Source organism: Pongo pygmaeus, chromosome X, assembly GCF_028885625.2.
Source record: "Pongo pygmaeus isolate AG05252 chromosome X, NHGRI_mPonPyg2-v2.0_pri, whole genome shotgun sequence".
In the NCBI taxonomy this organism is placed as follows: domain Eukaryota; kingdom Metazoa; phylum Chordata; class Mammalia; order Primates; family Hominidae; genus Pongo; species Pongo pygmaeus.
This window is the reverse complement of record NC_072396.2, coordinates 24441097-24468516: the sequence shown is the minus strand read 5'-3', so window position 1 is coordinate 24468516 and position 27420 is coordinate 24441097. Positions and strand designations below refer to the sequence as shown.

The following is a 27420-nucleotide window of genomic DNA, read 5'->3' as shown; positions in this document are numbered from 1 at the left end:
TCCTCACCTCTCTGATCCTTCATAGAATTGAAGAGAGTTAAGGCCTTGCTCTGGATTAGGCTTTGGTTTAAGGGAATATTGTGGCTGGTTTTTCTTTTTTTTCTTTTTTTCCTTTTTTTTTTTTGAGACGGAGTCTCACTCTGTTGCCCAGACTGGAGTGCAGTGGCACAATCTCGGCTCACTGCAAGCTCCGCCTCCTGGGTTCACGCCATTCTCCCACCTCAGCCTCCCTAGTAGCTGAGACTATAGGTGCCCGCCACCATGCCCGGCTAATTTTTTGTATTTTTAGTAGAGATGGGGTTTCACCATGTTAGCCAGGATGGTCTCGATCTCCTGACCTCGTGATCCGCCCACCTCGGCCTCCCAAAGTGCTGGGATTACAGGCGTGAGTGGCTGGTTTAATTTTCTATCCAGACCACTAACACTTTCTCCATATCAGCAATAAGGCTATTTTGCTTTCTTATCATTTGTGTGTTCGCTGGAGTAGCTCTTTTAATTTCCTTCAAAAATTTTTCCTTTGCATTCACAACACGTTTAACTCTTTGGTGCAAAGGTCTAGCTTTTGGCCTATCTCAGCTTTTGACATGCCTTCCTCACTAAGCTTCGTCATTTCTAGCTTTTGATTTAAAGTGAGAGGCGCATGATTCTTTCACTCAAACACTTAGAGGCCACTATAGGATTATTAATTGGCCTAATTTCAATATTGTTGTGTCTCAGAAAATAGAGAGACCAGAGGGGAACGAGAGAGATAATGGAATGGCTGGTTGGTGGAGCAGTCAGAACACATACATTTATTGGTTAAGTTTGCCATCTTATATGGGCTCAGTTTGTGGTGCTCCAAAACAATTACAATAGTAACATCAAAGATCACTGATCACAGTTCACCATAACAGATATAATAATAATGAAAAGATTTGAAATATTGCAAGAATGACCAAAACGTGACACAGAGACACAAAGCAAGCACATGCTATTGGAAAAATGGCACTGATAGATTTGCTTGATGCAGGTTTGCCACAAACCTTCCATTTGTGAAAACACAACATCGGCCAGGCGTGGTGGCTCATGCTTGTAATCCCAGTACTTTGGGAGGCCGAGATGGGCAGATCACCTAAGGTCAGGAGTTTGAGACCAGCCTGGCCAATATGGTGAAACCCCGTCTCTACTAAAAATACAAAAAAATTAGCTGGGCGCGGTGGCGCATGCCTGTAATCCCAGCTACTCGGGAGGCTGAGGCAGGAGAATTGCTTGAACCCAAAAGGCAGAGGTTGCAGTGAGCTGGGATTGCACCATTGCACTCCAGCCTGGGCGACAAGAGCGAAACTCTGTCTCAAAAAAAAAAAGTATGTAACTCAATGGTTTTTAGTATATTCACAATGTTGTACAACTATCACCACTGCCTATGAATATTTCAGAATATTTCCATCACCCCAAAAGAACCCCCAAATTCCTTAGCTATCACCCTCCCTACATACAAAAAGCTATATATCACGATTTCCTTTATATGAAATATCCGGATTAGGCAAATCCATAGAGACAGAATGCAGACTGGTGGTTTATGGGGCTGGAATGATGCAGGAATGGAGAGTGACTGCTTACTGGATGCAGGGTTTCCTTTCGGGGTAATGAAAAGGTTCTGGAACTAGATGGTGGTGATGCTTGCACAACCCTGTGAATGTACTTAATGCCCCTGAATTGTACACTTTAAAATGGTCAATTTTATGATGAGAACACATGGACACATAGAGGGGAACAACACACACTGGGGCTTACCAGAGGGTGGAAGGTGGGAGGAGGGACAGGATCAGGAAACATAACTAATGGGCACTAGGCCTAATACTTGGGTGACAAAATAATCTGAACAACAAACCCCCCTGACACGAGTTTACCTATATACAACAACAAACCTCCACATGTACCCCTGAACTTAAAATAAAAGTTAAATTAAAAAAAATTTTTAAAAGGAAGTTCTAGTGCTTGGGTATCTGAAAATAAGTTTCATTCTATAGAATACATTTGAAAAATAAAATAAAATATAATAAAATAGTAAATTTTATATTGTGTTATATTTTACCATAATAAAAAAGTATGATTCTATCTTCTTAGATGACAGAGTTAGGAAGACTTGCTTGGTTTGTTTGTTTTTCTAAATCTAAATTCCTTACTTGTACATAATCTTGCATGGTGACAACATCCATTATATCAGTTACTTTGGACTTCGGGAAAATACGTTCATCTTCCATAATGATACGGTGAAATTTCCTTTCCCCCATTAGTTTGCAAGCATCAACCACTGCCTGTAAAGAGAATAGAAAACAGACTTTAAAAATAGTAGAACAGCATTAATTATCAGCACGCCCTTTACATATTTCTTCTGACAAATACATCAAATATTGTTCCTTTCTTCTAGCAGCTTGCTATTCAATAGAAAGGCTGCATTTGCAAAGAGATTATATAGGGATTATTAAACCACTTAAAATTTCCATAGCCTTATCTACATAGCTTTTTTTTTTTTTTTTGAAACGGAGTCTTGCTCTGTCACCTAGGCTGGAGAACAGTGGCACCATCTCGGCTCACTGCAACCTCCACCTCCCGTGTTCAAGCGATTCTCCTGCCTCAGCCTCCTGAGTAGCTGGGACTACAGGCGCATGCCACCACACCTGGCTAATTTTTTGTATTTTTAGTAGAGACCAGGTTTCGCCGTGTTAGCCAGGATGGTCTCGATCTACTGATCTTGTGATCCGCTCACCTCGGCCTCCCAAATTGCTGGGATTATAGGCGTGAGCCACCGCGCCAGACCATCTACATAGTTTTTAAATGCAGCTAGAGGAATTGCTGAGTCCAGAATCCTCAGAGAACATAGTTTTAAAACAACTGGGTTTTCCCCTTAAAAGACTTTTAATTCTTTTATTTTAAAAAGCAAAACAAACCTGTAATATCATTTGTGCGGTCAATGCAGAGAAAACTTATCTGGTGATTCAATGAGTTACCGTTGGAACTGCAATGAAATGTGTCACTGGTACCACCTCTCTTTTATGTGTTAATACACTGCCGGTAAGTGGAAACGTGTATGTTTCAGACTGTTTAAGCCTCCCTCCCTTCAGACTTCATTCTCAGCAGCTAAAAAGTGGCAAATAGAGGGGTTTTCTTTTCTCTCCCAAATGTCAACATTTTATGCTCAAGGAAAGCACCTGAGAGGTCAGAGACAGAAGAATCACAGAATATATGGAAGCTCAAATCCTGTTGGGCCCTACTTATACCATACCCTTCCACATATAAGTATCCTGTGCTAAGAGCTATACATAGACTGTGAGTAGAGACTTAAGTACTCTGCACCCCCCCAATAGTATGTGCTGACTCTTCTAACACATATTTATGTTACAGATCTGTACTTCTGGCCACAAAGGGTATGTTTACATGAAGGGAAGGACAGCACAAAAGAAAATTCAGGGCGGGCGCGGTGGCTCACGCCTGTAATTCCAGCACTTTGGGAGGCTGAGGCAGGTGGATCACCTGAGGTCAGGAGTTCGAGACCAGCCTGGCCAACATGGTGAAACCCCGTCTCTACTAAAAATACAAAAATTAGCCAGGCGTGGTGGCAGGTGCCTGTAATCTCAGCTACTCGGGAGGCTGAGGCAGGAGAATCGCTTGAACCCGGGAGGCGGAGGTTGCAGTGAGCCGAGATCGTGCCACTGTACTCCAGCCTAGGGGACACAGCAAGACTCCGTCTCAAAAAAAGAAAAGAAAAGAAAAGAAAATTCAAACACTTCTTGATTCCAGATAAATTTCTTTTTTCCTTTGTATGTCAGAATGCAGTATTTGTGAAAGTATGGGAACTCTGTGTTATAATGTTGATACAAGGCCTAAAAGAGTGGTTGAGGCCAGGCACGGTGGTTCACACCTGTAATCGCAGCACTTTGGAAGGCCGAGGCTGGCGGATCACCTGAGGTCAGGAGTTCGAGATCAGCCTGGCAAACATGGCAAAACCCTTTTTCTACTAAAAATACAAAAATTAGCCTAGCATGGTGGCATGTGCCTGTAAACCCAGCTACTCGGGAGGCTGAGGCAGGAGAATCGCTTGAACCTGAGAGGTGGAGGTTGCAGTGAGCTGAGATCATGCCACTGCACTCTGCACTCCAGTCTGGGTGACAGAGTGAGATCTGTCTCAAAAAAAAAAAAAAAGAAAAGAAAGAGTGGTTGAGACAGGATCAAAACTGAGAATCACTGTTCTTTTTTCTTAACACACAACAGCAAGCTATAATGCATTTTCTATTCCAATTCTCACTTTTCTTATTCAGACTATTCCTTTATTTATTTTTTTAAATTCCAAAGCTTAGAATATCACAGACACATGTAGAAAATGAAAAAGGAAGAAAACATTCAAGTGGCTGAATGGTTGAAGTTTTATTCCTAACGTATAGAACTGAAGAGACAAACAGTTTAGTGAAAATGTGATATGGAGCTTTCCTTTAGGTAGATCATTTTTGCTTTATATTTCATTAATTTCTTTTTTTTTTTCAGCATGCTATTTTATTGATGTAACAACATTTTCAATAAAGTTGGTAAATTATCACTATATTACTGTCTTATAGCAACATAGTAAGAGCTCTAGAGATCATATAAGTATAAAATGTGAATTTAAAAAAACAATGAATATGTAGGATTTTTATTAGGGCAAGCATTTCCATAACCATAAATATTTCTTTTTTTTTATTATTACACTTTAAGTTTTAGGGTACATGTGCACAACGTGCAGGTTAGTTACATATGTATACATGTGCCATGTTGGTGTGCTGCACCCATCAACTCATCATTTAACATTAGGTATATCTCCTAATGCTATCCCTCCCCCCTCCCCCAACCCCACAACAAATTTCTTTATATATTACACAACTAAAGAAAAGATAGGCCGGGTGTAGTAGCTCACACCTGTAATCCCAGCACTCTGGGAGGCCAAAGTGGGTGGATCACCCAAGGTCAGGGGTTTGATTCCAGCCTGGCCAACATGGTGAAACCCCGTCTCTACTAAAAAATACAAAAATTAGCTAGGCAGGATGGTGAGCACCTGTAATCCCAGCTACTTGGGAGGCTGAGGCAGGAGAATCGCTTGAACCCGGGAGGTGGAGGTTGAACTGAGCCGAGATTGTGCCACTGCACTCCGGCCTGGGGACAGAGTGAGACTCCATCTCATAAATAAATAAATAAATAAATAAATAAATAAATAAATAAAATAAAGATAGTATTGGCAAATCTCTCCATTATGTTTTCTTGCAATTAATTTCCAACATTTTATGGTTCTAATTAACCAGCCCCACAGTGACACTAAAGGTAAAAACAAGTAATTGTACACTGAACAGGTATGAAGACCATATAATTTCTGCTTCAGGAATTTCTATAGGCATAACTATAATTTACTTTAGCTCAAGTTACTAAAAAAGGGTTTTTAAAATTTTTATTATTATTTTTTGAGACGGAGTCTTGCTCTGTCACCCAGGCTGGAGTGCAGTGGTGCCATTTCGGCAGACTGCAACCTCCGCCTTCTGGGTTCGAGCGATTCTCCTGCCTCAGCCTCCTGAGTAGCTGGGACTACAGGCGTGCACCACCATGCCCAGCTAATTTTTGTTTTCAGTAGAGACGGGGTTTCACCATGTTGGCCAGGCTGGTCTCGAACTCCTGACCTTCTGTTCCACCTGCCTTGGCCTCCCAAAGTGTTGGGGTTACGCCCAGCTAATTTTTGTATTTTCAGTAGAGACGGGGTTTCACCATGTTGGCCAGGCTGGTCTCGAACTCCTGACCTTCTGTTCCGCCCACCTTGGCCTCCCAAAGTGTTGGGATTACAGGCATGAGCCACAGTACAAAAGGTATTTATTTAGGGTTTTTTTTTTCTGAGACAGTCTCCCTCTATCACCCAGGCTGGAGTGCAGTGGTGCCATCTTGACTCACTGCAACTTCTGCCTCCCGGGTTCAAGCAATTCTCCTGCCTCAGCCTCCTGAGTAGCTGGGACTACAGGTGCGTGCCACCATGCCTGGCTAACTTTTTTTTTGTATTTTTAGTAGAGACAGTTTCGCCATTTTGGCCACGCTGGTCCTGAAATGATCTCAAGTGATCCGCCCACCTTAGCCTCCCAAAAAAGGTATTTATTGACAGGTCCTCCCTACACTGCCCTACTCAGCCACCACCACCGATCTCTCCAAGACCCAGTTTCCTTATGTGTGCAGTGCCTCAGCTGTGTGCCTCATCTGTGTCTGGCCCATTCTGGTCCCTCAGCCAAAGAAAAACATGCCTGGCAGCATAGGGCAAGCTCTCTGCCCACCTGTGAGAGGGGTTTGAGAAATGTTTGCTGTCCAATGGCCAAGATGTTCTTTCTCAGACATCTGCAGTGTATGGCCAAAGTCAAGAAAGTCCTTCTCCATAGGAAGCAATGGGAAAGAAGAGCCTAGAGCCAGGAGAAAAGCAAGGGCAAAAACTAGGCAAAGATTCCAGGATACCAGCCAATCAGGGTAGGATTCAAGAGGCAGGTTCTGTTCTTAGTGGGTGACTCAAAGTGTCAAAGCGGGCCATCTCTAAATCTGGCACTTATCCTGATACTCAGCATCTCTGTGGCCAGAAGCCCCCATAGCTCTGCAGCTATTTGCTGGCCTAGATCCACACTTGGGCTTGTAAAGCTACTGTAGTATCTCAAGACATTTTCCCGTTTCTACTGGGAACTGTCACTCATGGAAGAGGTAATAACTGGTATCCACACATTGGAACAGTTTCTTGGTTTGGAACAATTCAATTACATACGGGCTCAGAATAAACAAAACCAACATAACTGCATGGTTGTTTTAACCTCAAAATGTACATAGTACAGTGGAAACACAGAGAAGTGTTCAAGTCTCAGTTATGCTCCTGGCAAGTCTTTCCAACTTCTAGCTTCCTAATAGGGAAAATGGGAATAATGTGTCCCTAACCAGAGTTATTGCAGGGCCATCTAAGAGAATGTGTATGCTGCTGTTTAGCATAGTTCCTAACTCTCAGGAGTGGTTAAGAACTGGGACTTTGGAGGCAGGCTACTAGGTCTTGATCTCAGTTCCTTCATTTTCTAGGTGTGAGACCTTAGGCAAGTTAGTCTTTTTTGTTTGTTTGTTTTTGTTTTTGTTTTTGCTTTTTTTGAGACAGACTCTCACTCTGCCACTCAGGCTGGAGTGCAGTGGTGCAATCTCGGCTCACTGCAACCTCCGCCTCCTGGGTTCAAGCGATCCTCCTGCCTTAGCCTCCCAAGTAGCTGGGATTACAGGCACATGCCACTGCACTTGGCTAATTTTTGTATTTTTAGTAGAGATGGGTTTCACCATGTTGGCCAGGCTGGTCTCGAACTCCTGACCTCAAGTGATCCACCTGCCTTGGCCTCCCAAAGTGTTAGGATTACAAGCGTCAGCCACAGCACCCGGCCCTCAGTCTTTTTTAAAATGAGGATAATAACAGAAAATACACTGTAGTGTTTATGATAATTAAATATAGTCATGTGCATAAAATGTTTAAGATCATATTTGATATAAAGTGCTCAGTAGGCTCAGCACTTTGGGAGGCAGAAGTGGGCAGATCGCTTGAGGCCAGGAGTTCGAGATCAGCCTGGCCAACATAGCAAAACCTCCTCTCTACTAAAAAAAATACAAAAATTAGCCAGGCGTGGTGGCACACGTCTGTAATCCCAGCTACTCAGCTGGCTGAGACATGAGAATTGCTTGAGCCTGGGAGGGGGAGGTTGCAGTGAGCCGAGATTGCAAGATGGTGCCACTGCACTCCAGCTTTGGCAACAGATTAAGACCTTGTCTAAAAAACAACAACAACAACAACAAAAAAGCAAAAAAACCCACAAAAAACAAAAACAAACAAACAAAAAACACAAAGAGACAAAGAGCAACAGAGTTGAGTAAGCTTAGAGTGAGAAATATTCCATATTTACAAGTTTTCTATCAACCACGAATCCAAGTGTTACCAGAGTTTGTTTTGAAGCTGAACTAAAGGGAAAAAGGAACCTTAAACTGTTCTCTTCAAGTTGGGTGTGTTCTGATCATTTAAAACCCATTATGATGTTTAGTGAAAAATTCAAGGTCAATAGTATGACCACATTTTTATAATAAGAACAAAATTTAAAAATCTCTATGTGTATATTTTCACGGGAAACATGAAGGATACACAGCAAACCATTAACAATGACTACCCCAGGAGAGTGAAAGTTGTAGCACAGAAGATAAAGGCACGGAGGCATATTTTTCTATCTGTGGGCTAATTTAAACAAAAATTTGTTATTATACAGCATTATGATGAGTTTTAATGCATAAGCAGTGATTTCCAATCACTGCCTCTAAGGTTCTCATTTGCTCAAGCCTGTGTACAGCAAGGGGGTGGCAGGAGTAGACCCAGGAGGATTTCAGTTCTTGAAAAAGCCTCATTATATAATCCTAGGAAAGAAACAATTGATGATATTTTATAGGGGTAACTACAAGCTTATTCTATACATAAATGTGGCATAAATTTATCCTTCAAATAGGATAAACACATACTTCCACATTTGAAGTCGATCTATATAAATATTAATGTTCTCGAAACACCATATTCCATAATGAAAACATGTAGCTCATTTTCTAGTTTTTTTTTTTTTTTTTTTTTTTTTTTGGAGGGAGTTTTGCTCTTGTTGCCCAGGCTGGAGTGCAATGATGCGATCTCGGCTCACTGCAACCTCTGCCTCCCAGGTTCAAGCGATTCTCTTGCCTCAGCCTCCCAAGTAGCTGGGATTACAGGCGCCCACCACCACACCCGGCTAATTTTGTATTTTAGGTAGAGACGGGGTTTCACCATGTTGGCCAGGCTGGTCTCGAACTCCTGACCTCAGGTTATTCTCCCGCCTCGGCCTCCCAAAGTGCTGGGATTACAGGCATGAGCCACCGCGCCTGGCCTCATTTGATAATTTTCTGAAATAAAGTTAAATTTTCTCTGATACTACCTGAGAACATGGAGAAAAGTGGTCCCTTTTCCTTTTCTAAAACTCTTCAGTCAATGCCGCACATGCAGGATCTGATCAGAAACTGCCAGGCTGTGTGGTCTTCTCTCCTGCATACATGCTAGAACTCATGATTTAAGATGGGCCACAGTTTTTGTGTACAACATTTCCAGAAGGGGGATCTTGCCAGGGTTACAGAAAAATAACCTTTGATGTGTGGTTTATAAATGGCTAAATATGAGAATGTCCATCTTTTTAAAACTTAAATATAGTCATGTATAAGGGTCCAAGGAGTAAAACCTGTACTGTAGAGCCTTGCTATTAAAAGTGTGGTTTATATCACAAGCCTGTCCGGATTCGCCACCTGCTGACTGTAGAGCCCTTGGGCCTTGAGTAAATGGTAGCCAGGCAGTGGTCACTGTGGGCCTTGGGAGAGACTCAGTGCTATGCTTGCTTCAGGTCCGACCCAGTGCAGTCCCAGTGGTGGTGGTGGCCACAAGGGTGCTTGTTTTACCCCTCCCCCAGCTCCAGGCTGCTCAGTACAGAAAGAGAGAGATTCCATTTATTGGGGAAAAAGTAGGGAAAGAGAACAAAAGTCTCTGTCTGGTAATCCAGGGAATTCTTCCGGATTCTAGCCAAGAACAACAAGGCAGTACCTCTACAAGTCTGCAAGAGCCACAGTGTTACTGGGCTTGGGGTGCCCCCTAATGCAGATATGGCTGCAGTGACCAAAGATTTAGATCACAACACCTGAGTCCCTTTGAATACTTGGAAAGCCTTTTCACGAAGGACAGGTTACAAACAAGCCCAGACTGTAAAGACTACAATAAATACTACAATACCTAACTCTTCAACGCCCAGACATTGGCAAACGTCCATAAGCATCAAGACCATTCGGGAAAACATGACCTCACCAAAGAAACTAAATAAGGCACCAGTGATCAATCCTAGAGAGACAGAGGTATGTAACTTTTCAGACAGAGAATTCAAAATAGCTGTTTTTGTGTTCATGTTCTGATGTAAAAAAACAAAAAACAAACAAACAAAATAGCTGTTTTGAGAAAGCTCAACAAAATTCAAGATAACACAGAGAAGGAATTCAGAAACCTATCAGATAAATTTAACAAAGAGACTGAAATAATTAAAAATAATCGAGCAGAAATTCTGGAGCTGAAAAATGCAGTGGACACACTGAAGAATGCATCAGAGTCTCCTAACAGAGGAACTGATCATGCAGAAGAATTAGTGAACCTGAAGATAGGCTATTTGAAAATACACAATTAGAGCAGACAAAAGAAAAAAAAATAAAAAAGAATGACTCATGCCTACAAGATCTAGAAAATAGCCTCAAAAGGGTGAATCTAAGAATTATTGGCCCTAAAAAGGAGGTAGAGAGATAGATCAGTGTAGAAAGTTTATTCAAAGGGATAATAGCAGAGAACTCCCCAAATTCAGAGAAAGATATCAATATCCAAGTAAAGAAGGTTACAGAACACCAAGCAGATTTAACCCAAAGACTACCTCAAGGCATTTAATAATCAAACTCCCAAAGGTCAAGGATAAAGAAAGAATCCTAAAATCAGCAAGAGAAAAGAAACAAACAACATACAAAGGAGTTCCAATACGTCTGGCAGCAGACTTCTCATTGGAAGCCTTACAGGCTGAGAGAGTGATGTAACATATTTAAAGTGCTGAAGGAAAAATAAAAACTTTTATCCTAGAATAGTATATGCAGTGAAAATATCCTTCAAAGATGAAGGAGAAATAAAGACTTTCTCAGACAAAAGCTTAGGAATTTTGTCAATAACAGACTTGTCCTACAAGAAATGCTAAAGGGAATTCTTCAATCTGAAAGAAAAGGTCATTAATAAACAACAAGAAATCTGAAAGTACAAAATTCACTGGTAATAGTAAGTACACAGAAAAACAGAGTATTATAACATTGCAATTGTGGTGTGTAAACTACTCATATCTTGAATAGAAAGACTAGAAGATGAACTGATCAAAAATAATAACATTAACTTTTCAAGACATAGACAATACAATAAGATATTAATAGAAACAACAAAAAGTTAAAAAGTGGGGAGATGAAGTTAAAGTGCAGAGTTTTTATTTGGTTTCTCTTTGCTTGTTTGTTATTTTTTTTGTCTGTTGATGCAATCTGTGTTAATCTGTCACCAGTTTAAAATAATGGGTTATAAGATATTGTTTGCAAGCCTCATGGTAACCTCAAATCCCAAAACATACAACAGATACACAAAAAATAAAAAGCAAGAAATTAAAACATACCACCAGAGAAAATCACCTTCACTAAAAGGAAGGCAGGAAGGAAGGAAAGAAGAGAAGACCACAAAACAACCAGAACAAATAAAAAAATGGCAAAACTAAGTCTGTACTTCTCAGTAATAACATTCATGTAAATGGACTAAACTCTCCAATCAAAAGATATAGAGTGGCTGAATGAATTTAAAAAAAAGTGTAGTTTTGAGGTCAGGAGATTGAGACCATCCTGGCTAACACGGTGAAACCCCATCTCTACTAAAAATACAAAAAAAATTAGCCGAGCGTGGTGGCGGGAGCCTGTAGTCCCAGCTACTCGGGAGGCTGAGGCAGGAGAATGGTGTGAACCTGGGAGGTGGAGCTTGCAGTGAGCCAAGATCGTGCCACTGCACTCCAGCCTGGGCGACAGAGCGAGACTCCGTCTCAAAAAAATAAAATAAAGTAAAATAAAATAAAATAAAATAAAATAAAAAAGTGTGGTTTATGGACCAGCAGCAGCAGCAGCATTTTAACAAGATTCCCAGGTGATTCCTATACTGTAGACACAGTTTGTGGTGAATATTCATGAAACTTAAAAGTATGATGAGAGTGCCAGGCGTGGTGGCTCACGCCTATAATCCCAGCACTTTGGGATGCCGAGGCGGGCAAATCACCTGAGGTCAGGAGTTCAAGACCAGCCTGGCCAACATGGTGAAACCCCGTCTCTACTAAAAATACAAAAATTGGCCAGGTATGGTGGCTCATGCCTGTAATCCCAGCTACCTGGGAGGCTGAGGCAGGAGAATCACTTGAACCTGGGAGGCAGAGGTTGTGGTGAGCTGAGATCGCACCAGTGCACTCCAGCCTGGGCAACAAGAGCGAAACTCTGTCTCAAAATAAATAAAGAAATAAATAAGTATGATGAGAATTCATGTGAAAAAAGGATAAATATTTTGAAAGTTCATTTTCTTTCTTTTTTTTTTTTTTTTTGAGATAGAGTCTCACTCTGTTGCCCAGGCTGGGGTGCAGTGGTGCGATCTCAGCTCTTCGCAACCTCTGCCTCCAGGGTTCAAGCAATTCTCCTGCCTCAGCCTCCTGAGTATCTGGGATTACAGGCATGCACCACTACGCTTGGCTAATTTTTGTATTTTTAGTAGAGACGGGGTTTCACCATGTTGACCAGGCTGGTCTTGAACTCCTGACCTCAGGTGATTCGCCCGCCTTGGCCTCTCAAAGTGCTGGGATTACAGGCATGAGCCACCGTGCCCGGCTGAAAGTTCATTTTCAATAGCATAGTCCAGACCATTTTTTTTCTAAATGTGCTACCAGAATCAAAGAAACAATAACATTCCATTAAAACAAATAAAATGGCATTAAATTAAATGTTCTGCATAATTTAAGAGCCCTGACCAATTTTAGTCCTTTTTTTTTTTGACACAGTCTCACTGTGTCGCCCAGGCTGGAGTGCAGTGGTACGATCTTGGCTCACTGCAGCCTCTACCTCCTGGGTTCAAGTGATTCTCCTGCCTCAACCTCCCGAGTAGCTGGGATTACAGGCATGTGCCACCATACCTGGCTAATTTTTGTATCTTTAGTAGAGACGGGGTTTCACCATGTTGGCCAGGCTGGTCTCAAACTCTTGACCTCAGGTGATCTGCCCGCCTCGGCCTCCCAAAGTGCTGGCATTACAGGCATGAGTCACTGCGCCTGGCCTAGTCTATTATTAACAAATCAAAATTTTAATACAAAAAAATGGATGGATATTTTCTAGAGCCTTAATTAAGTAATTCACTCCAAATGTTTTTTTTTTTTTTAGCTAGTAAGTGGAGACACTTTGAAACATGGTGCTTAAAAAAAAACACACTACCTACCTGGTGGGCTGTTTCATGGTGAAATAACTTATTCTGTACAATTTGAATGCAATTCAGATACTACAAAGATGTTAAGAAGCTAAGTTAACATAAAATGTACATCATGAAACGTCACCTTACTTGACGGCATTAATACATTTTTTCCACTAAAATACTTGTAACCATGGCCATCAGTATGAAGAAAAATTTTAAACACGATGAAAGGTGGAAACGTTTCACCTCTAAATCTGAAATAAAGATAAAAATTTAGTTATTTGGCATCAGGTTTTGGGCTCAGTTGCTTTTCCCCCTTATACTTAAGATAGTTCATATAGTTTCTTGAATACAGGGTAAAGGCTATGTCAGAGCATATAAAGAACTGGTAATGAAATGGATCACATAGGATGTAAGACCCACACTTTGGTGTACTCACAACTATTCTCATACCTGTGTAAGACTGAATACAGAATGGGAGATGAGAGCTACTCTCATGGCAACTTTTAGCCACAGAGTCATGCCTCGGTTTCTTCACATAACAAATGTAAATAAGGATAACACATTTACTTTGTAATTAAGTTCTGAGAAGTTATGAGAATTAAAAAAATCCATATCTAAGATTTCCTCATATTAACTAAGTACTTCTTGAAATAAATCAGCATAGGTACATTACCTGAATCTAATTTTACACTGCATAGTAGGATCCTTAATAAGCTTAGCCTCTAAGGGGGCCACTTTCTTCAGTATTTCATGTGTCACACAGAATTCCTGAAATAGAGGACAGTGCTGTAAAAGGAAAGCAGTATCCCACCCAGACACAATTTATCGACTATAACAGTGGCAACGTGGTAAAGTGAACAGTACGCTGGACTTGAAGTTCTGAAGGGGTGGGTTTTTGTTTTGGCACCTCCACTTACCATCTGTGTAGCCTTGAGCCAGTTACTTAATCATTTTGGCCTTCAACTTTGGGTATCTGTCCCTTTTAGAAATCAAAGGCACTATTATTTCCCTACGACAGCACTTTTCACAATATATTATAATTACTTATCAACTTGTCTGTGCCTCCTACTAGACTGTAAGCTTCATGAAGGTAGGGATGGTGGCTTTTCTCTTTACCACTATATTCCTAGCATCTAATACAGTGCCTGGAACACAGCAGATGCTTAAGAAGTATTTGTTGAATGAATCACTGTAAGATGAGGATGATAATAGTAATAAGTTACTAGCTTTTAAGCGCCTTTTATGTACCATATACTACTATGTTAGGTGCCTTATATACATTAGCTCATTTAATCCTTACATCAGCAACACTATGAGAATTTTTTGTTTGTTTTGAGACGGAGTCTCGCTCTGTCGCCCAGGCTGGAGTGCAGTGGCGCGATCTCGGCTCACTGCAACCTCCGCCTCCCAGGTTCAAGAGATTCTCCTGCCTCAGCCTCCCGAGTAGCTGGGACTACAGGCACCTGCCACCACGCCCAGCTAATTTTGTATTTTTTTAGTAGAGACGGGGTTTCACCATATTGGCCAGGCTGGCCTCAAACTCCTGACCTTGTGAGCCACACGCCTCAGCCTCCCAAAGTGTTGGGATTACAGGTGTGAGCCACCACTCAGGCTGCAGTGCAATGGCGTGATCTTGGCTCACCGCAACCTCCACCTCCCGGGTTCAAGTGATTCTCCTGCCTCAGCCTCCTGAGTAGCTGGGATTACAGGCATGCTCCACCATGCCTGGCTAATTTTGTATTTTTAATAGAGATGGGGTTTCTTCATATTGGTCAGGCTGGTCTCGAGCTCCCGACTTCAGGTGATCTGCCTGCCTCAGCCTCCCAAAGTGCTGGGATTACAGGCGTGAGCCACTGTACCTGGCCCATTATGAGAATATTATCATGCCTATTTTACAGATGAGAAGGCTGAGGCTCAGGGAATTTTTGTAATTTATAAAAAGGCATACAGGTAGTAAATGCGGAAGCCAGGATTCATTTAGTTCTGTTTGACTCTAAAGTCCCAACTCTTTCCCCCAAACAACCCCAACCAACCCCTTTATGCCTATGATAATCACATAAAAATGCACACTAAAGGGCTTTTAGGCTAGGCACTGTGGCTCACGCCTATAATCCTGGCACTTTGGGAGGCCAAAGCGGGAGGATCACCTGAGGTCAAGAGTTCAAGACCAACCTGGTCAACATGGTGAAACCCCCATGTCTACTAAAAATACAAAAATTAGCCAGGCATGATGGCGGGTGCCTGTAGTCCAAGCTATTTGGGAGGCTGAAGCAGGAGAATCGCTTGAACCTGGGAGGCAGAGGTTGCAGTGAGCCGAGATCGTGCCACTGCACTCCAGCCTGGGTGACAGAGCGAGACTCTGTCTCAAAATAAATAAATAAATAGCTTTTAAAAGGACAAAACATTATTAATTTAAGGTATTAACTTAAAGTATTACTATAACAGATAAAAAAGAATTTCCTTCTGTTACAAAAGTCTAAAAATACTGTGAAACCAGCATTATAAAATTAAATACAAGTTCCATATTCAAAGACAATGGATAATAGACCTGAAATGCCAGGAGTTTACCTGGGTGGGTTTTCTCTGAAGTATTCAGACGGAGTCTTGCTCTATTGCACAGGCTAGAGTGCAGTGGCTCAAACTCGGCTCACTATAACCTCCATCTCCCCGGTTCAAGGTAGCTGGGATTACAGGCACACACCACCACGCCCGGCTAATTTTTTTGTATTTTTAGTAGAGACAGGGTTTCACCATGTTGGCCGGACTGGTCTCGAACTCCTGACCTCAGGCAATCCACCCGCCTCGGCCTCCTAAAGATCCCAGCTCACGCTGGGATTACAGGCGTGAGCCACTGTGCCCAGCCGTATTCTGCTTTTACTGACATCAGAAATAGGTCTGTGGGTCAGATGGTGAACGGTGTATACATTGCTCAGACTTTATTATTTTTTTCAGAGCTGCTAAAATTCCCTTAAGAGTATCACTAATTGGCCGGGTGTGGTGGCTCACGCCTGTAATCCCAGCACTTTGGGAGGCCAAGGCAGGTGGATCACCTGAGGTCAGGAGTTTGAGACCAGCCTGGCTAACATGGTGAAACCCTGTCTCTACTAAAAAAAAAAAAAAAAAAAAAAAATTAGCTGGGCATGGCGGCACGCACCTGTAGTCCCAGCTACTAGGGAGGCGGAGGCAGGATAATCGCTTGAACCTGGGTGGTGGAGGTTGCAGTGAGCCAAGATCATGCCACTGCACTCCAGCCTGGGCAACAGAGTGAGACTTCATCTCAAAAAAGAAAAGAAAAAAAAAGAGTATCACTAATAATAGACTACTGGATTTATAGGTTGTTTTATTAGAATATTTGGTACTATTCCAAGGAAGGCTCCGCTAGGGTTGCCAGAGTTGCTTTCTGGAGGAGGGGGGATATGCATCTTTTTTTTTGGTTTTGTTTTTCACTCAAGTAGGATCATGCTCTTCATACTGTCTGGTGCTTGCTTTTTTAACTGATGAGCTATCTTCGTTTTCTTTCTATTGCAGAATCATGTTAAAGCTGCAAAGTTTAACACTATAAAAGCAGCAACACTTACTTAACCAGCATCCTATCGATAGATATTATACAGTTTACTTCCTTTGCTGTTACAAACAATGGTGCAATCAAATTGTATATGTACTGTAGAATAGATTCTTAGAAGTAAAATTGCTGGATAAAAGGTAAGGGAACTTTTAATTCAGAGCTTTTTGAAGGGGGACAGAGTCTCACTCTGTCACCCAGGCTGGAATGTAGTGGCGCGATCTCTGCTCACCATAACCTCCACCTCCTGGGTTTGAGCAATTCTCCTGCCTCAGCCTCCCAAGCAGCTGTGACTACAGGCGCATGCCACCACGCCTGGCTATTTTTTTGTATTTTAGTAGAGACAGGGTTTCTCAATGTTGGCCAGACTGGTCTCGAACTCCTGGCCCTCCCTGCCTTGGCCTCCCAAAGTGCTGGGATTACAGGCATGAGACGCTGCACCTTGCAGATTCGGAGCTTTTTATTGTTGGAAGAGAACTGTCTCACATTTTCAAATCAGGAATCAAATTTAAAAACAAAACAAAACAAAACAAGCAGTATATTAATTTCAGAAAAAAATAATAGTCATCCACATTTAAAAAAATCCAGAAATACTCATTTAGGGCTAACAGAAGAAACAATTCCAGAACTCCATGTGATATTATTAGATCCAAATAGAAGAGATAAAGAAAGGGCCAGGCGTGGTGGCTCACGCCTGTAACCCCAGCACTTTGGGAGGCCAAGGCAGGCAGATCACGAGGTCAGGAGATCGAGATCATCCTGGCTAACATGGTGAAACCCCATCGCTACTAAAAATACAAAAAATTAGCCAGGCATGGTGGCAGGCGCCTGTAGTCCCAGCTACTTGGGAGGCTGAAGCAGAAGAATCACTTGAACCTGGGAGGCAGAGGTTGCAGTGAGCCGAGATTGTGCCACTGCACTCCAGCCTGGGTGAAAGAGCGAGACTCCCTCTCAAAAAAAAAAAAAAAGAGGAGATAAAGAAGGTTATCTATTCAATCTTTAATTAATAGATCTTTCAGCTTGATAATTAAATCTATCAGAGAAAAAAAAAAAAAGCAAAATACATACCGCTGCACAAATTGCGTGTTTTAGGAGTTGAAATATCATTTTGTTTGTATGAGATAACCAAGCCCTCTGTATTATTTGAGCCGAAATGTCTTTAAGCATTCTGAGAGAAAAAAAAGAGGTTAATATTTATAGTTTTCATTTTCCTAAAACCTTAGAGAACTATCAATTTATGCTTCCTCCTCCTGTACCTCCCCATCCCCCACTCTAAGACTGACCTAATGAGGAACCTTTGGATGTGGTAATTGGAAGTGGTCATTTGCAAAATCCACTCAGAATGAGGATATGAAATACTTGAGGAGATTTCCCTTGAGATTAAAAAAAAAGTCCTGGCTAAAACTTTATCATCAAAAGGCATATAAAATATAAATATATCATTAAGAGGCATGTATATTATAAATAAAAAGTGTGAGGAGACAAGCTTACTTCCCAAAAACATTCACGACCTAAAATGAAACGTCCAACTAGTTCAAGTGCTATGAAAATGGAATGGGGAATAGTCAAAGTTACAGGAGGCCCAGTTCTCTTCTGGGGGTGGATGACTATGCCCTAGAAAAAGAAACTTCCTTCTCGGATCTTTGCTTGAACCAGGCTCATCCAGGTCATGTCAGAATTATTCTACTTTTGATCATATCCCAGCACTGGTAGATTGTAGGGGTCTCCTCCTTCATACCTTCTTACCCCATCATTAACCCTTACAGCACTATGTACAAAGACGGGTACTCCTGCATAATGCTACCCATTGGCTGGCAAAATGCAGGCTACAAGATATAAAGAAGAAAAGGCTAGGCCAGACACAGTGACTCACGCCTGTAATCCCAGCACTTTGGGAGGCCGAGGTGGGCGGGATCACCTGAGGCCAGGAGATCGAGACCAGCCTGGCCAATATGGTGAAACCCCGTCTCTACTGAAAATATAAAAATTAGCCAGGCGTGGTGGTGCATGCCTGTAATCCCAGCTACTCGGAAGGCTGAGGCAGAAGAATCGCTTGAACCCGGGAGACAGAGGTTGCAGCGAACCGAGATCGCCCCACTGCACTCCAGCCTGGGTGGCAGAGTGAGACTCTGTCTCAAAAAAAAAAAAAAAAAAAAAGAGAAAGGAAAAAGCCTGAAGTATGGAAACAAACCTTTGAATCCTATCTGATGCCATTTATTAGCTGATAACTTTCTGCAAGCCACTTACCTTATCCCGGTTGCTACTACTTCATTTATAAAATGTAAAAATTGTTTCACAAGGTTGTGTAAGGATCAAGTAGATGTGTGTTAATATGCTTTGTAAATTAGAAAACGCAATTATAATTATTCAATTTGAAAATAATTTTAAAACACAAAATCTTTGATTTACAAAACAAGAAGCATTTGAAGTTATCTGAATAAGTACTGTTTGGAAACTGTACAGTTGTGGAAGATAACATAAGGCAAAACACAGGTACTTACGATAGTAATGATCTTGCATTTGGTGCATTTGCGAAATGTACTCTGCGAACTTTTTGTAAGGATTTTGTACCTGATTTCAGAATACCTTTACCTGGTACATTTGAGGAACGATTCATTTTCCCTCCAATGAAGTCATCTGAAAGTACATAAATTAACCTTTTGAGGTCATAATTTATACTATTACACTGTTTGGACAAGACTCAAGTGCCATATGATTGTTGTACTAATTCTCAATCCTTTAAAAAGGAAAGTATTGTGGATCTCTTAAAGTTGCTTATAGTTTACATTCTTTGTGTACTAAAAATATTATATGGTATATGGAAAAGACAAGTAAATCTATCCATAGCCTTCTAACTGGTCTGTCTCCAGTCTTTTTCTTCTCTTATTCATCTTCCACACTACACCTGGAGTTAACTTTTTAACTCAATAATTCAATCTCCTCACTCTCCAGCTGTCTACCAACAAGCTCATTGAGGGCAGGAGGCATCTTGTTAACTACGGAGTCCTCAGTGCCTAGCACAGTGGTGAGTTTTTACATGTTTGTCTAAAAACGTTTTGTCCCAGTTTTATCATCAAATAGCAGTGAGACTTTGGGCAAGTCACTTAACCTCTCAGTGGTTCAGTTCCCTCCTTGGTAAAATGAGAGGGTATACACTAAATTTCTGATTCCACCTCCAACTTTCTATTCTTTAAAGCAACCAATTTGGATGCAGTAACACTCCAATTTGGATGCAGCTCCCAAATTCTTACTCACTACTTGGTCTCTGTTACTAAACCAGAGGCTCTTTATCATTTCTTTTGGTGCCATGGACCCCTATGGACAGATCTCTTCTAAGAATTGGTTTTAAAACGCATAACATAAAATACAAAGGATTACAAAGTGCTCCAATTATATTGAAATCATCAAAATATTTTTTAAAACAAAAGTATAGTAAATGTGTCTTCTTAATGCATTAAATGAGCTCTAATAACTACTGTATTTTTGAAGTAGTAATGAGCATAAATATTTCAAGATCCCTGACATGACTGCAATGTAACATGAAAATATCTGTGCTTTCCGTTGATGACAAAGTCATCAATGCTAATACTACTGTGGCTTGTTATCTACACTATAATTGAAAGAAACAAAGTTCAGTTAGAGGTTAGTGAAAATGAAGTTGTCATTTTTTTCCCCCATACAAGTTCACATACCCCCTGAATTAAGAACTTCTGCCCTAATTTATCAATATGTTTCACACTTTTATGTATGTGTGATGTTACACTGCTGATGCAGAGAGCCTTCTCAGTCTATTCAGTATTTCTCCTTGGGGATGCCTTGGAATATACAATCCTCTTAAGAAAGAGAAAAGCAGCCTTTAACATCTGGGAGCTGGCTGGCAGTCATAGCTGGGCCTTGGTGTTACCACTGCTTCCTAACAACACCCGATCGAGAGCAAAGCTCCTGCTTCCTTGAACTCGCCCCAAAATCACCGAACCAAAGCCCAAATCCTATAATAAATCTCTGTTACTGAAATATGTCACTGTGTTCCTACATGTGCGTTCTCCTTGCAGCAATGAGAAACCCAATTTCTTCAGCTACAGGTGTGCCCCTAGTGGTCTTTGGCTGGAGGGCAGTGGCACATCACTGTACAAATTCTAAATTTTTCCAGATGCTCGCCTGGATGGGGCTTACACTTTTTATAGGATTAGGGCAGAAATACAGAATGAAATAGGAAATACATCCTCATTATGAGACAGTGCAACAATAGTTTTGGCTAGAACACAGATTTCAAAGGCAGACTAATGGGTTTGGATCCTAGCTTCCCACTTTCCGTGTGGTCTTGTACAAATTCTACGTGCCTCAGTTTCTTCATCTATGTATTGGGAATAATAATCATGCCCACCTACTTCCGTCGTTGGAAAGATTAGATGAATGTGAATAAAGAACTTAGATCAGGGCTGCGCGTATCAAAGTGCTGTATCAGTGCTTGTTTACTCTTGTTAATAAGATAATTATTGCCATTATCATTTACTTCTACAAGTATTGAGGGACAAACATTTGATTCCCAGAGAGGAGGCTTACCGCTTGTTTCTTAACGGCAAAAAATAAGGTCAGAGCCTTTTCCGATTAAAGGACACAGCATATTAGTTTAAATTTAAAACCTGAGAAACCTCCAGTCCACGGTTAAAACCTTTCGTAAGGTAAATCCAGGCCGCCAACCGGCGGCTTCCGGCTGCGAGGCTTTCGAAGCCGCCCGAGGCCCTCCAAGCGCCCCCTCCCGGCAGCCTCTGCTCACAGAAATCCCGGTACACGCCGCGGGGCGCCCAGTCGCCGCTGCAAAGACAGTTTCTCAGCGCCGCGCGACGCCAGGCACCTCCCTCCTCGCGCCTCCGCGTACCGCCCACACAGAGCCGGCGCTTTCTTGCCGCCTAGCAACCGCCTGCGGAGGGGCGGAGCCTCCTGGAGGGCGGGGTTTGCGTTCACCCGCTGCCCGGGCGCGACGCGCTGCGGCTCAGCGACGCGGCTTCTAGAACGGGGTGATTGAACTAAACCTTCGCCGCACCGAGTCTGCAGTACGGCCGTCACCCGCATCGCTGCCTGCTTGCGGTTGGAGAAATCAAGGCCCTACCGGGCCTCCGTAGTCACCTCTCTATAGTGGGCGTGGCCGAGGCCGGGGTGACCCTCCCGGAGCCACGGCTGCCAGCGACATGTTCAAGGTGAGAGCGTGGAGTCGGGTCACAGCTGTCACCGCCCCCTCCCGGCCGCCCGAGCCCTCCCCGCGCTCTCTTGGGGCCTCTCTGCAGGCCAGGCCCGGTTCACCCCGAGGCTTTTCCCGCCACTGGGCCGGCTGCGTCCCGGCCCCGCGGTCCGTTCACTGGTCTACTGGGGATGAGCGGCTGCCGGGCGGAGGCGGGAGACCCCCGGGTGGGTGAGGGCGGCCCTTTGGGTTGTGCTTTCGTGAATTAAACACTTTGAAAATTTAAAGTGCCTTCCCCCAAAGTATCCATCCCCTCGGCTAGTACTCTCTTGGGATCGTGGGTAGGGTGAGGCCAGCTCAGGGCACTGTGGGGTTCGCGGCCTTAGTTGCCTGGCAGGGTCAGGTTTCAGAACCTGATGTGTGGACGGGGGAGGGTCATTTTAGGAGAAGCTGGGCAGGGTATGGGGGAGGCTGGGGTGGGATGGCTGGGTGACGAGGGAAGCTGGAGCTTTGCTCCACTCCTCAGGGAACATTATTTAATACGGACCAGTGGACCCCCTTCCCTGCGTTTTGTGAACTCGTGTCCTTTGGAAAAAAAATCGACTTTTACAATGAAGACTTAATTTCGAAAATCTGCACTTTAGCATAAAGCCATTATTCTACTTTTTAAAAAGTAAATTATATGTGTTTTGTCATAAAAAATCACAGGCTACCAGAAATTAATCTACAAAATTGAGTCTTCAAGAAGCATAGTACTCATAAAATAGTGCTAATGAAATCTCAGAATTGTACTATTCATTTAAAAGTTTTATTGAGCTCTGCAATGTGCTTTGGGTACGTTAATAAAGGCTGTAAAATCAGAACATGCATTCTGCCTTCTAGTCCTGGCATTGCCACTTTCTAGCTGTGTGACCTTGGGCAAGTCACTTACCTTCTCTGTGCCTATCTTCCTTTGGTGAAATTGGGGTAATAACATCTATCTCATAGGGTTGTTATAAGGAATAAGTTCGTATGTGTAAAGCACTTGGAAAAGGCCTAGTATTTGCTCTTACTCTGTTTTCAGGCCGCTCACAGTTTAGTCAGGAAGACAGATCCTATAATCAACGTTCATTTGATAAATTTGTGTGTTAAACACCTGTTATGTGCTAGGAGCTCAGCTCCATTTCAGGGTTACAACAAGGAAAGATATGCTGTGGCCAGTTTAACTATATGTGTACCAACAATGTAGTAAAGTAGTAAAAAGAAGAGCAGGATCCACTTGGCTTAACCAGGGGTCCCTAACCTGCGGCCCTCAGCTCCTCAAAGGATCTGCACATAGATTTCAGAGGATCCCTGAACTTTGATGGGGAAAAAAATAACTATTTTTAGCAGTCTCCAATTGGAATTGAGCACTTCCTTTAGTTACGCATATGGGTAATTTCTCTGTTATCTATTGTTGGGTAACAAATCACTGCAAACCAGTGCCTTAAAACGAGAATTGTTTCTCAAAATCTGTGGGTTGGCTGGGCAGTTCTCCTGGTGGCTTGACTGAAAGTTGGCTTCACTGCCATGTCTGGGGGCTTGGTGCCCCTCCATGTGCCTAGGTTGGACTTCCTCACTTGGTTGCTGACTTCCAAGAGGGCAAGTCCCAAGGCACAAACACAGCATCATGTTTGCTGATGTCAAAACAAGTCACGTAACCAAGTCCAGAGTTGATATGGTGGGGAACTACACAAGGTCAGAGATACGAGTTGGTGCACTTCGCTGGGGGCCATTCATTTTACAAGCTCCTACTGTAACAAATCACAGTAGTACTAGCAGTACCTGTTACCAGTAGAAGTCACATTACCAGCACAAGTCACAGACATTTTCATATTACATTACAGTTGTTGCAGATGTCAAAGTATCATTTATGCTCATTACTACTTCAGAACTATGGTAGTTATAAGACTCACTGCTAGATCTTTTTGTTTAGTGGGCTAGTAAAGAAGCACATACTGCTTATATCAGATATTTGAGTTTAAAAAATAAGATTATTTCAATATAGTTGGCACTTTTTTGTACACAATTAGAAGCATTATTTTGAGAAGGAGTCTATAGGACTCACTGACGGTCAAAGAGGTCCATGGCAGAAAAAAAGGTAAAGAACCCCTGGGGACTTCAGAGAAGGCTTCACAGACGGGACACTTAAATTTAGTTTTGAGACAGGTAGGAGTTCTTCAGGTAAATGAGCTGGGGAACATCAGTGGTATTCCATTGGGGGCAGTGCTGGAAGCTCAGTTTTGATGTGTCAAGGGAAAGATACAGTGAGCTGAGATTATTATTATTATTATTATTCTTGTTATCATTATTATTTTTTTCAGACAAGAGTCTGGCCCCGTTGCCCGGGCTGGAGTGCAGTGGTACAATCTTGGCTCACTGCAGCCTCCGCCTCCTGGGTTCAAGTGATTCTCCTGGCTCAGCCTCTGAGTAGCTAGGATTACAGGCGCCCGCCACCACGCCCAGCTAATTTTTTGTATTTTTAGTAAATACAGAGTTTCACCATGTGTTGGCCAGGCTGGTCTCGGAACTCCTGACCTCGTGATTCGCCCGCCTTGACCTCCCAAAGTGCTGGGATTACAGGTGTGACCCACCGCACCCGACTGAACTGAGATTATTTCAGGTGAACACGTACTTTGGGTAGAAAAGATCACAACAAACCCTGGAGGACACCAAAATGTAGGAATAGGCAGAGGAAAGGGGGAGGCCAGACTTGAGAAGTAGAAGTAGGAGCAGAAAAGAGTGATGTTTAGAAAATCGAGGGAGAAAAGTTTTAAGGAGAAATGGCTATGTTAGGATGCTTTCAGCTGGGAAGACCCAATTGCTTAAATAGTAAGGAAAATTCTCTCACAAAGTCCAGAGGAAGAATGGATTCCAGGCGCTGATTCAGTTGGTCAGCAGTGTCAGGCCAGGCGCGGTGGCTCACGCCTGTAATCCCAGCACTTTGGGAGGCCGAGGCGGGCAGATCACGAGGTCAGGAGATTGAGACCATCCTGGCTAACATGGTGAAACCCTGTCTCTACTAAAAATACAAAAAATTAGCCGGGTGTGGTGGCAGGCGCCTGTAGTCCCAGCTACTCTGGAGGCTGAGGCAGGAGAATGGCGAGAACCCGGGAGGCGGAGCTTGCAGTGAGCTGAGATCGCACCACTGAACTCCAGCCTGGGAGACAGCAAGACTCCGTCCCCCCACAAAAAAAAAACCAGTGTCATCAAGGACCCATCTCTTCTTGGCTTTCCACAGTCAGGTTGGTTTCCTTTAGGGTTGCAAGATGACTACTAGTAACATACACACTTTCTCATTCTCTAGAGCAAGAGGAGGAGAGAGAAAAAACTCCCACACTTGGTTCTTCAGTCTGATTGGACCAACTTAGGTCAGTTGTCTGATGCTGTAACAGTTGTCAGAGGAATGCCATGATGTGATTGGCTTAGACTAAACAGGATCAACCCAGGGTGGTGTCACTTAATCACAGGGGAGAGGAATGCATTCATGAACACAATGGAGTTCTTTTAGGAAGGAAGAGGGAGAGTAGAGACTGGATATGCAACCAACAATGTCCATGACAGAGATATAAGCTAGATGAGATATGAGTTAGTTACATATCATGAGTCGTGTTCATTGATTTGGGCACTTTGGAAAGCTTTCATGATCCTTATACTTTAAGTTTACTGATGGAAGTGAAGGGTAGATTAACCTGGGTTGGTGACTGAGGGCCAAGTAAATGGACACTATGATGGTTGATAAGCTTGACTGTCAAGAGAAGGAGAGAGAATTTGGTAACTAGAGGGAAATGTTCAGTCAAGATTCTAGAGAGAATACCTCAGCTGTGCAAGGGAGAGATATTCCCATCTGAGAGATGGAAGGAAAAGAAAGGTGCGAGGGATTGTAGACCAGTGGTTCTCCATAGAATGGTACGACTCTACAGAATGGTATGTTTTGGAAACTTGTGGGGTTGTTCTTTTTTTCTTTTTTAACTTTGCAAAAATTATAACTGAAAATGGGGTTGTTCTTTATGTCTTTAGTTGTGTTGAACATTTACATACTGAAATATAATTCACATAAATCTTTCCTTTTTATTCACCTTTATGCTACCATCAGAGTATACTGATTTACTTTTTGGACTTATGCATGTAACTTAGTGATGAATTTTATTTCAGGATACCAAAAGAGTGTCACAAAATATTTGTCATAAAATGGTGATGTTAGGTCTAGTAGTTGAGAACCAGTGCTTGTCAAACTTTAATGGGCATGTGACTCTTGTTAAAATGGATTCCAATTCAGTAGGTCTGGGACGCGGCCTCAAATTCTCCATTTTTTTTTTTTTTTTTTTTTTTTTGAGATGGTGTCTCGCTCTATCACGCAGGCTTGAGTACAGTGGTGCAGTTTCTGCTCACTGCAACCTCTGTCTCCCAGGTTCGAGCAATTCCCCTGCCTCAGCCTCCTGAGTAGCTGGGATTGACAGGTACACGCCACCATGCCCGGCTAATTTTTTGTATTTTTAGTAGAGACGGGGCTTCACCATGCTGGCCTGGCTGGTCTCAAACTCTGACCTTGTGATCCGCCCGCCTCAGTCTCCCAAAGTGCTGGGATTACAGGCGTGAGCTGCCGCACCCGGCCAGATTCTTCATTTTTTAACTAGCTCCGGGTTCTATAGTTTTCGTTGGTCCCCTTTGAATAGCAAGAATCGAGGCAAATCAGTAGATGAATGGTTCTTGTGTTTTCGAGATGGATGGTCTTATGAACATGGTGGGATTTGGGAGAGGCACTGACCAAGGAACAAAAAGATAGGCCAGACCCTTTGAGGGCTCTGCTGAGAGCACTCCTCCTGCATGTTTGTGCAGAGTGGGGATGGAGTAAACGGTAGGATTGATCGGGATTTGGGAGTTAACAGCTTGGGTTAACTAGAACTGGAGGGCAAAGGAGTTAATAGTATAGGTGTTGGTAGTAAAAGTACAATGATAGTAAAAGTGCAATGTGTCTGACTAGTTATGTGCATATTAAGTACACATTGTACTTAAAATATATACTGCAATGTTTTGATATATTTATTCATCTTCAGGTCACTAGGGGGCATTGGTGGATTAAAAAACACATTTAAAAAGCTGCCCAGTATTTGCATTCCATTGTAGGAAGCAGCTTTTCCTTGTGCTGCTGCAGGAAGTTTGAATATTGCTTTTACATATACCCAGATTCACGTTATTAGATTTCCTTCATTACACAGATTTTATCCTAGTCCAACTATGGGCTGGGCATCATGCTGGACCCTGGTGGGTACAAGTGAAAAGACCCAGTTCTTATCTAGGAGAGAAGTCCCAAATCTGGCCACACATCAGAATTATTCAAGGAGACAGTTTCCAAGCCCCTGCCCATGATTCTGACTGACTTTTTAGGTGAAGTCCAGGAACCGCTAGTTTTTAAAAAGCCCCCCAAGGTGATTATGAAACTTTCATTTCAGAAGCTCACAATGCAGTTACCAGCACAGACATTAAAGGTCCGTTAACGATGCAGTGGGTCTCAACCTTGACTGCATGTTAGAGCAACCTGGGGAGCTTTTAAAAGTCCCGATGCCC

General features: G+C 42.6%; 2 protein-coding genes across 5 annotated transcripts in view; one reads left to right on the top strand and one right to left on the bottom strand.

The window, feature by feature from the left end:
- CXHXorf58 (chromosome X CXorf58 homolog) overlaps positions 1-21869 on the bottom strand; it is a 31869-nt gene extending 10000 nt beyond the window's left edge. For 2 of the 3 annotated variants that reach the window (XM_054472592.2, XM_054472593.2), the window contains exons 1-6: positions 21219-21869; positions 19157-19292; positions 17724-17823; positions 13767-13861; positions 13233-13344; positions 2166-2297 (exon numbers count right to left, since the gene is read on the bottom strand). In XM_054472592.2, the coding sequence (XP_054328567.1) occupies positions 2166-2297; positions 13233-13344; positions 13767-13861; positions 17724-17823; positions 19157-19272 (555 nt within the window). In that variant the 5' untranslated portion in view covers positions 19273-19292; positions 21219-21869. The remainder of the gene's footprint in view (positions 1-2165; positions 2298-13232; positions 13345-13766; positions 13862-17723; positions 17824-19156; positions 19293-21218) is intronic. The other variant, XM_054472595.1, reaches the window with a different exon arrangement.
- The window catches only part of APOO (apolipoprotein O), a 73939-nt gene continuing 68110 nt past the window's right edge, over positions 21592-27420 (top strand). For both annotated transcript variants that reach the window (XM_054472599.2, XM_054472600.2), the window contains exon 1: positions 21592-21853. In XM_054472599.2, coding sequence (XP_054328574.1) covers positions 21845-21853 — 9 coding nt within the window. In that variant the 5' untranslated portion in view covers positions 21592-21844. The remainder of the gene's footprint in view (positions 21854-27420) is intronic.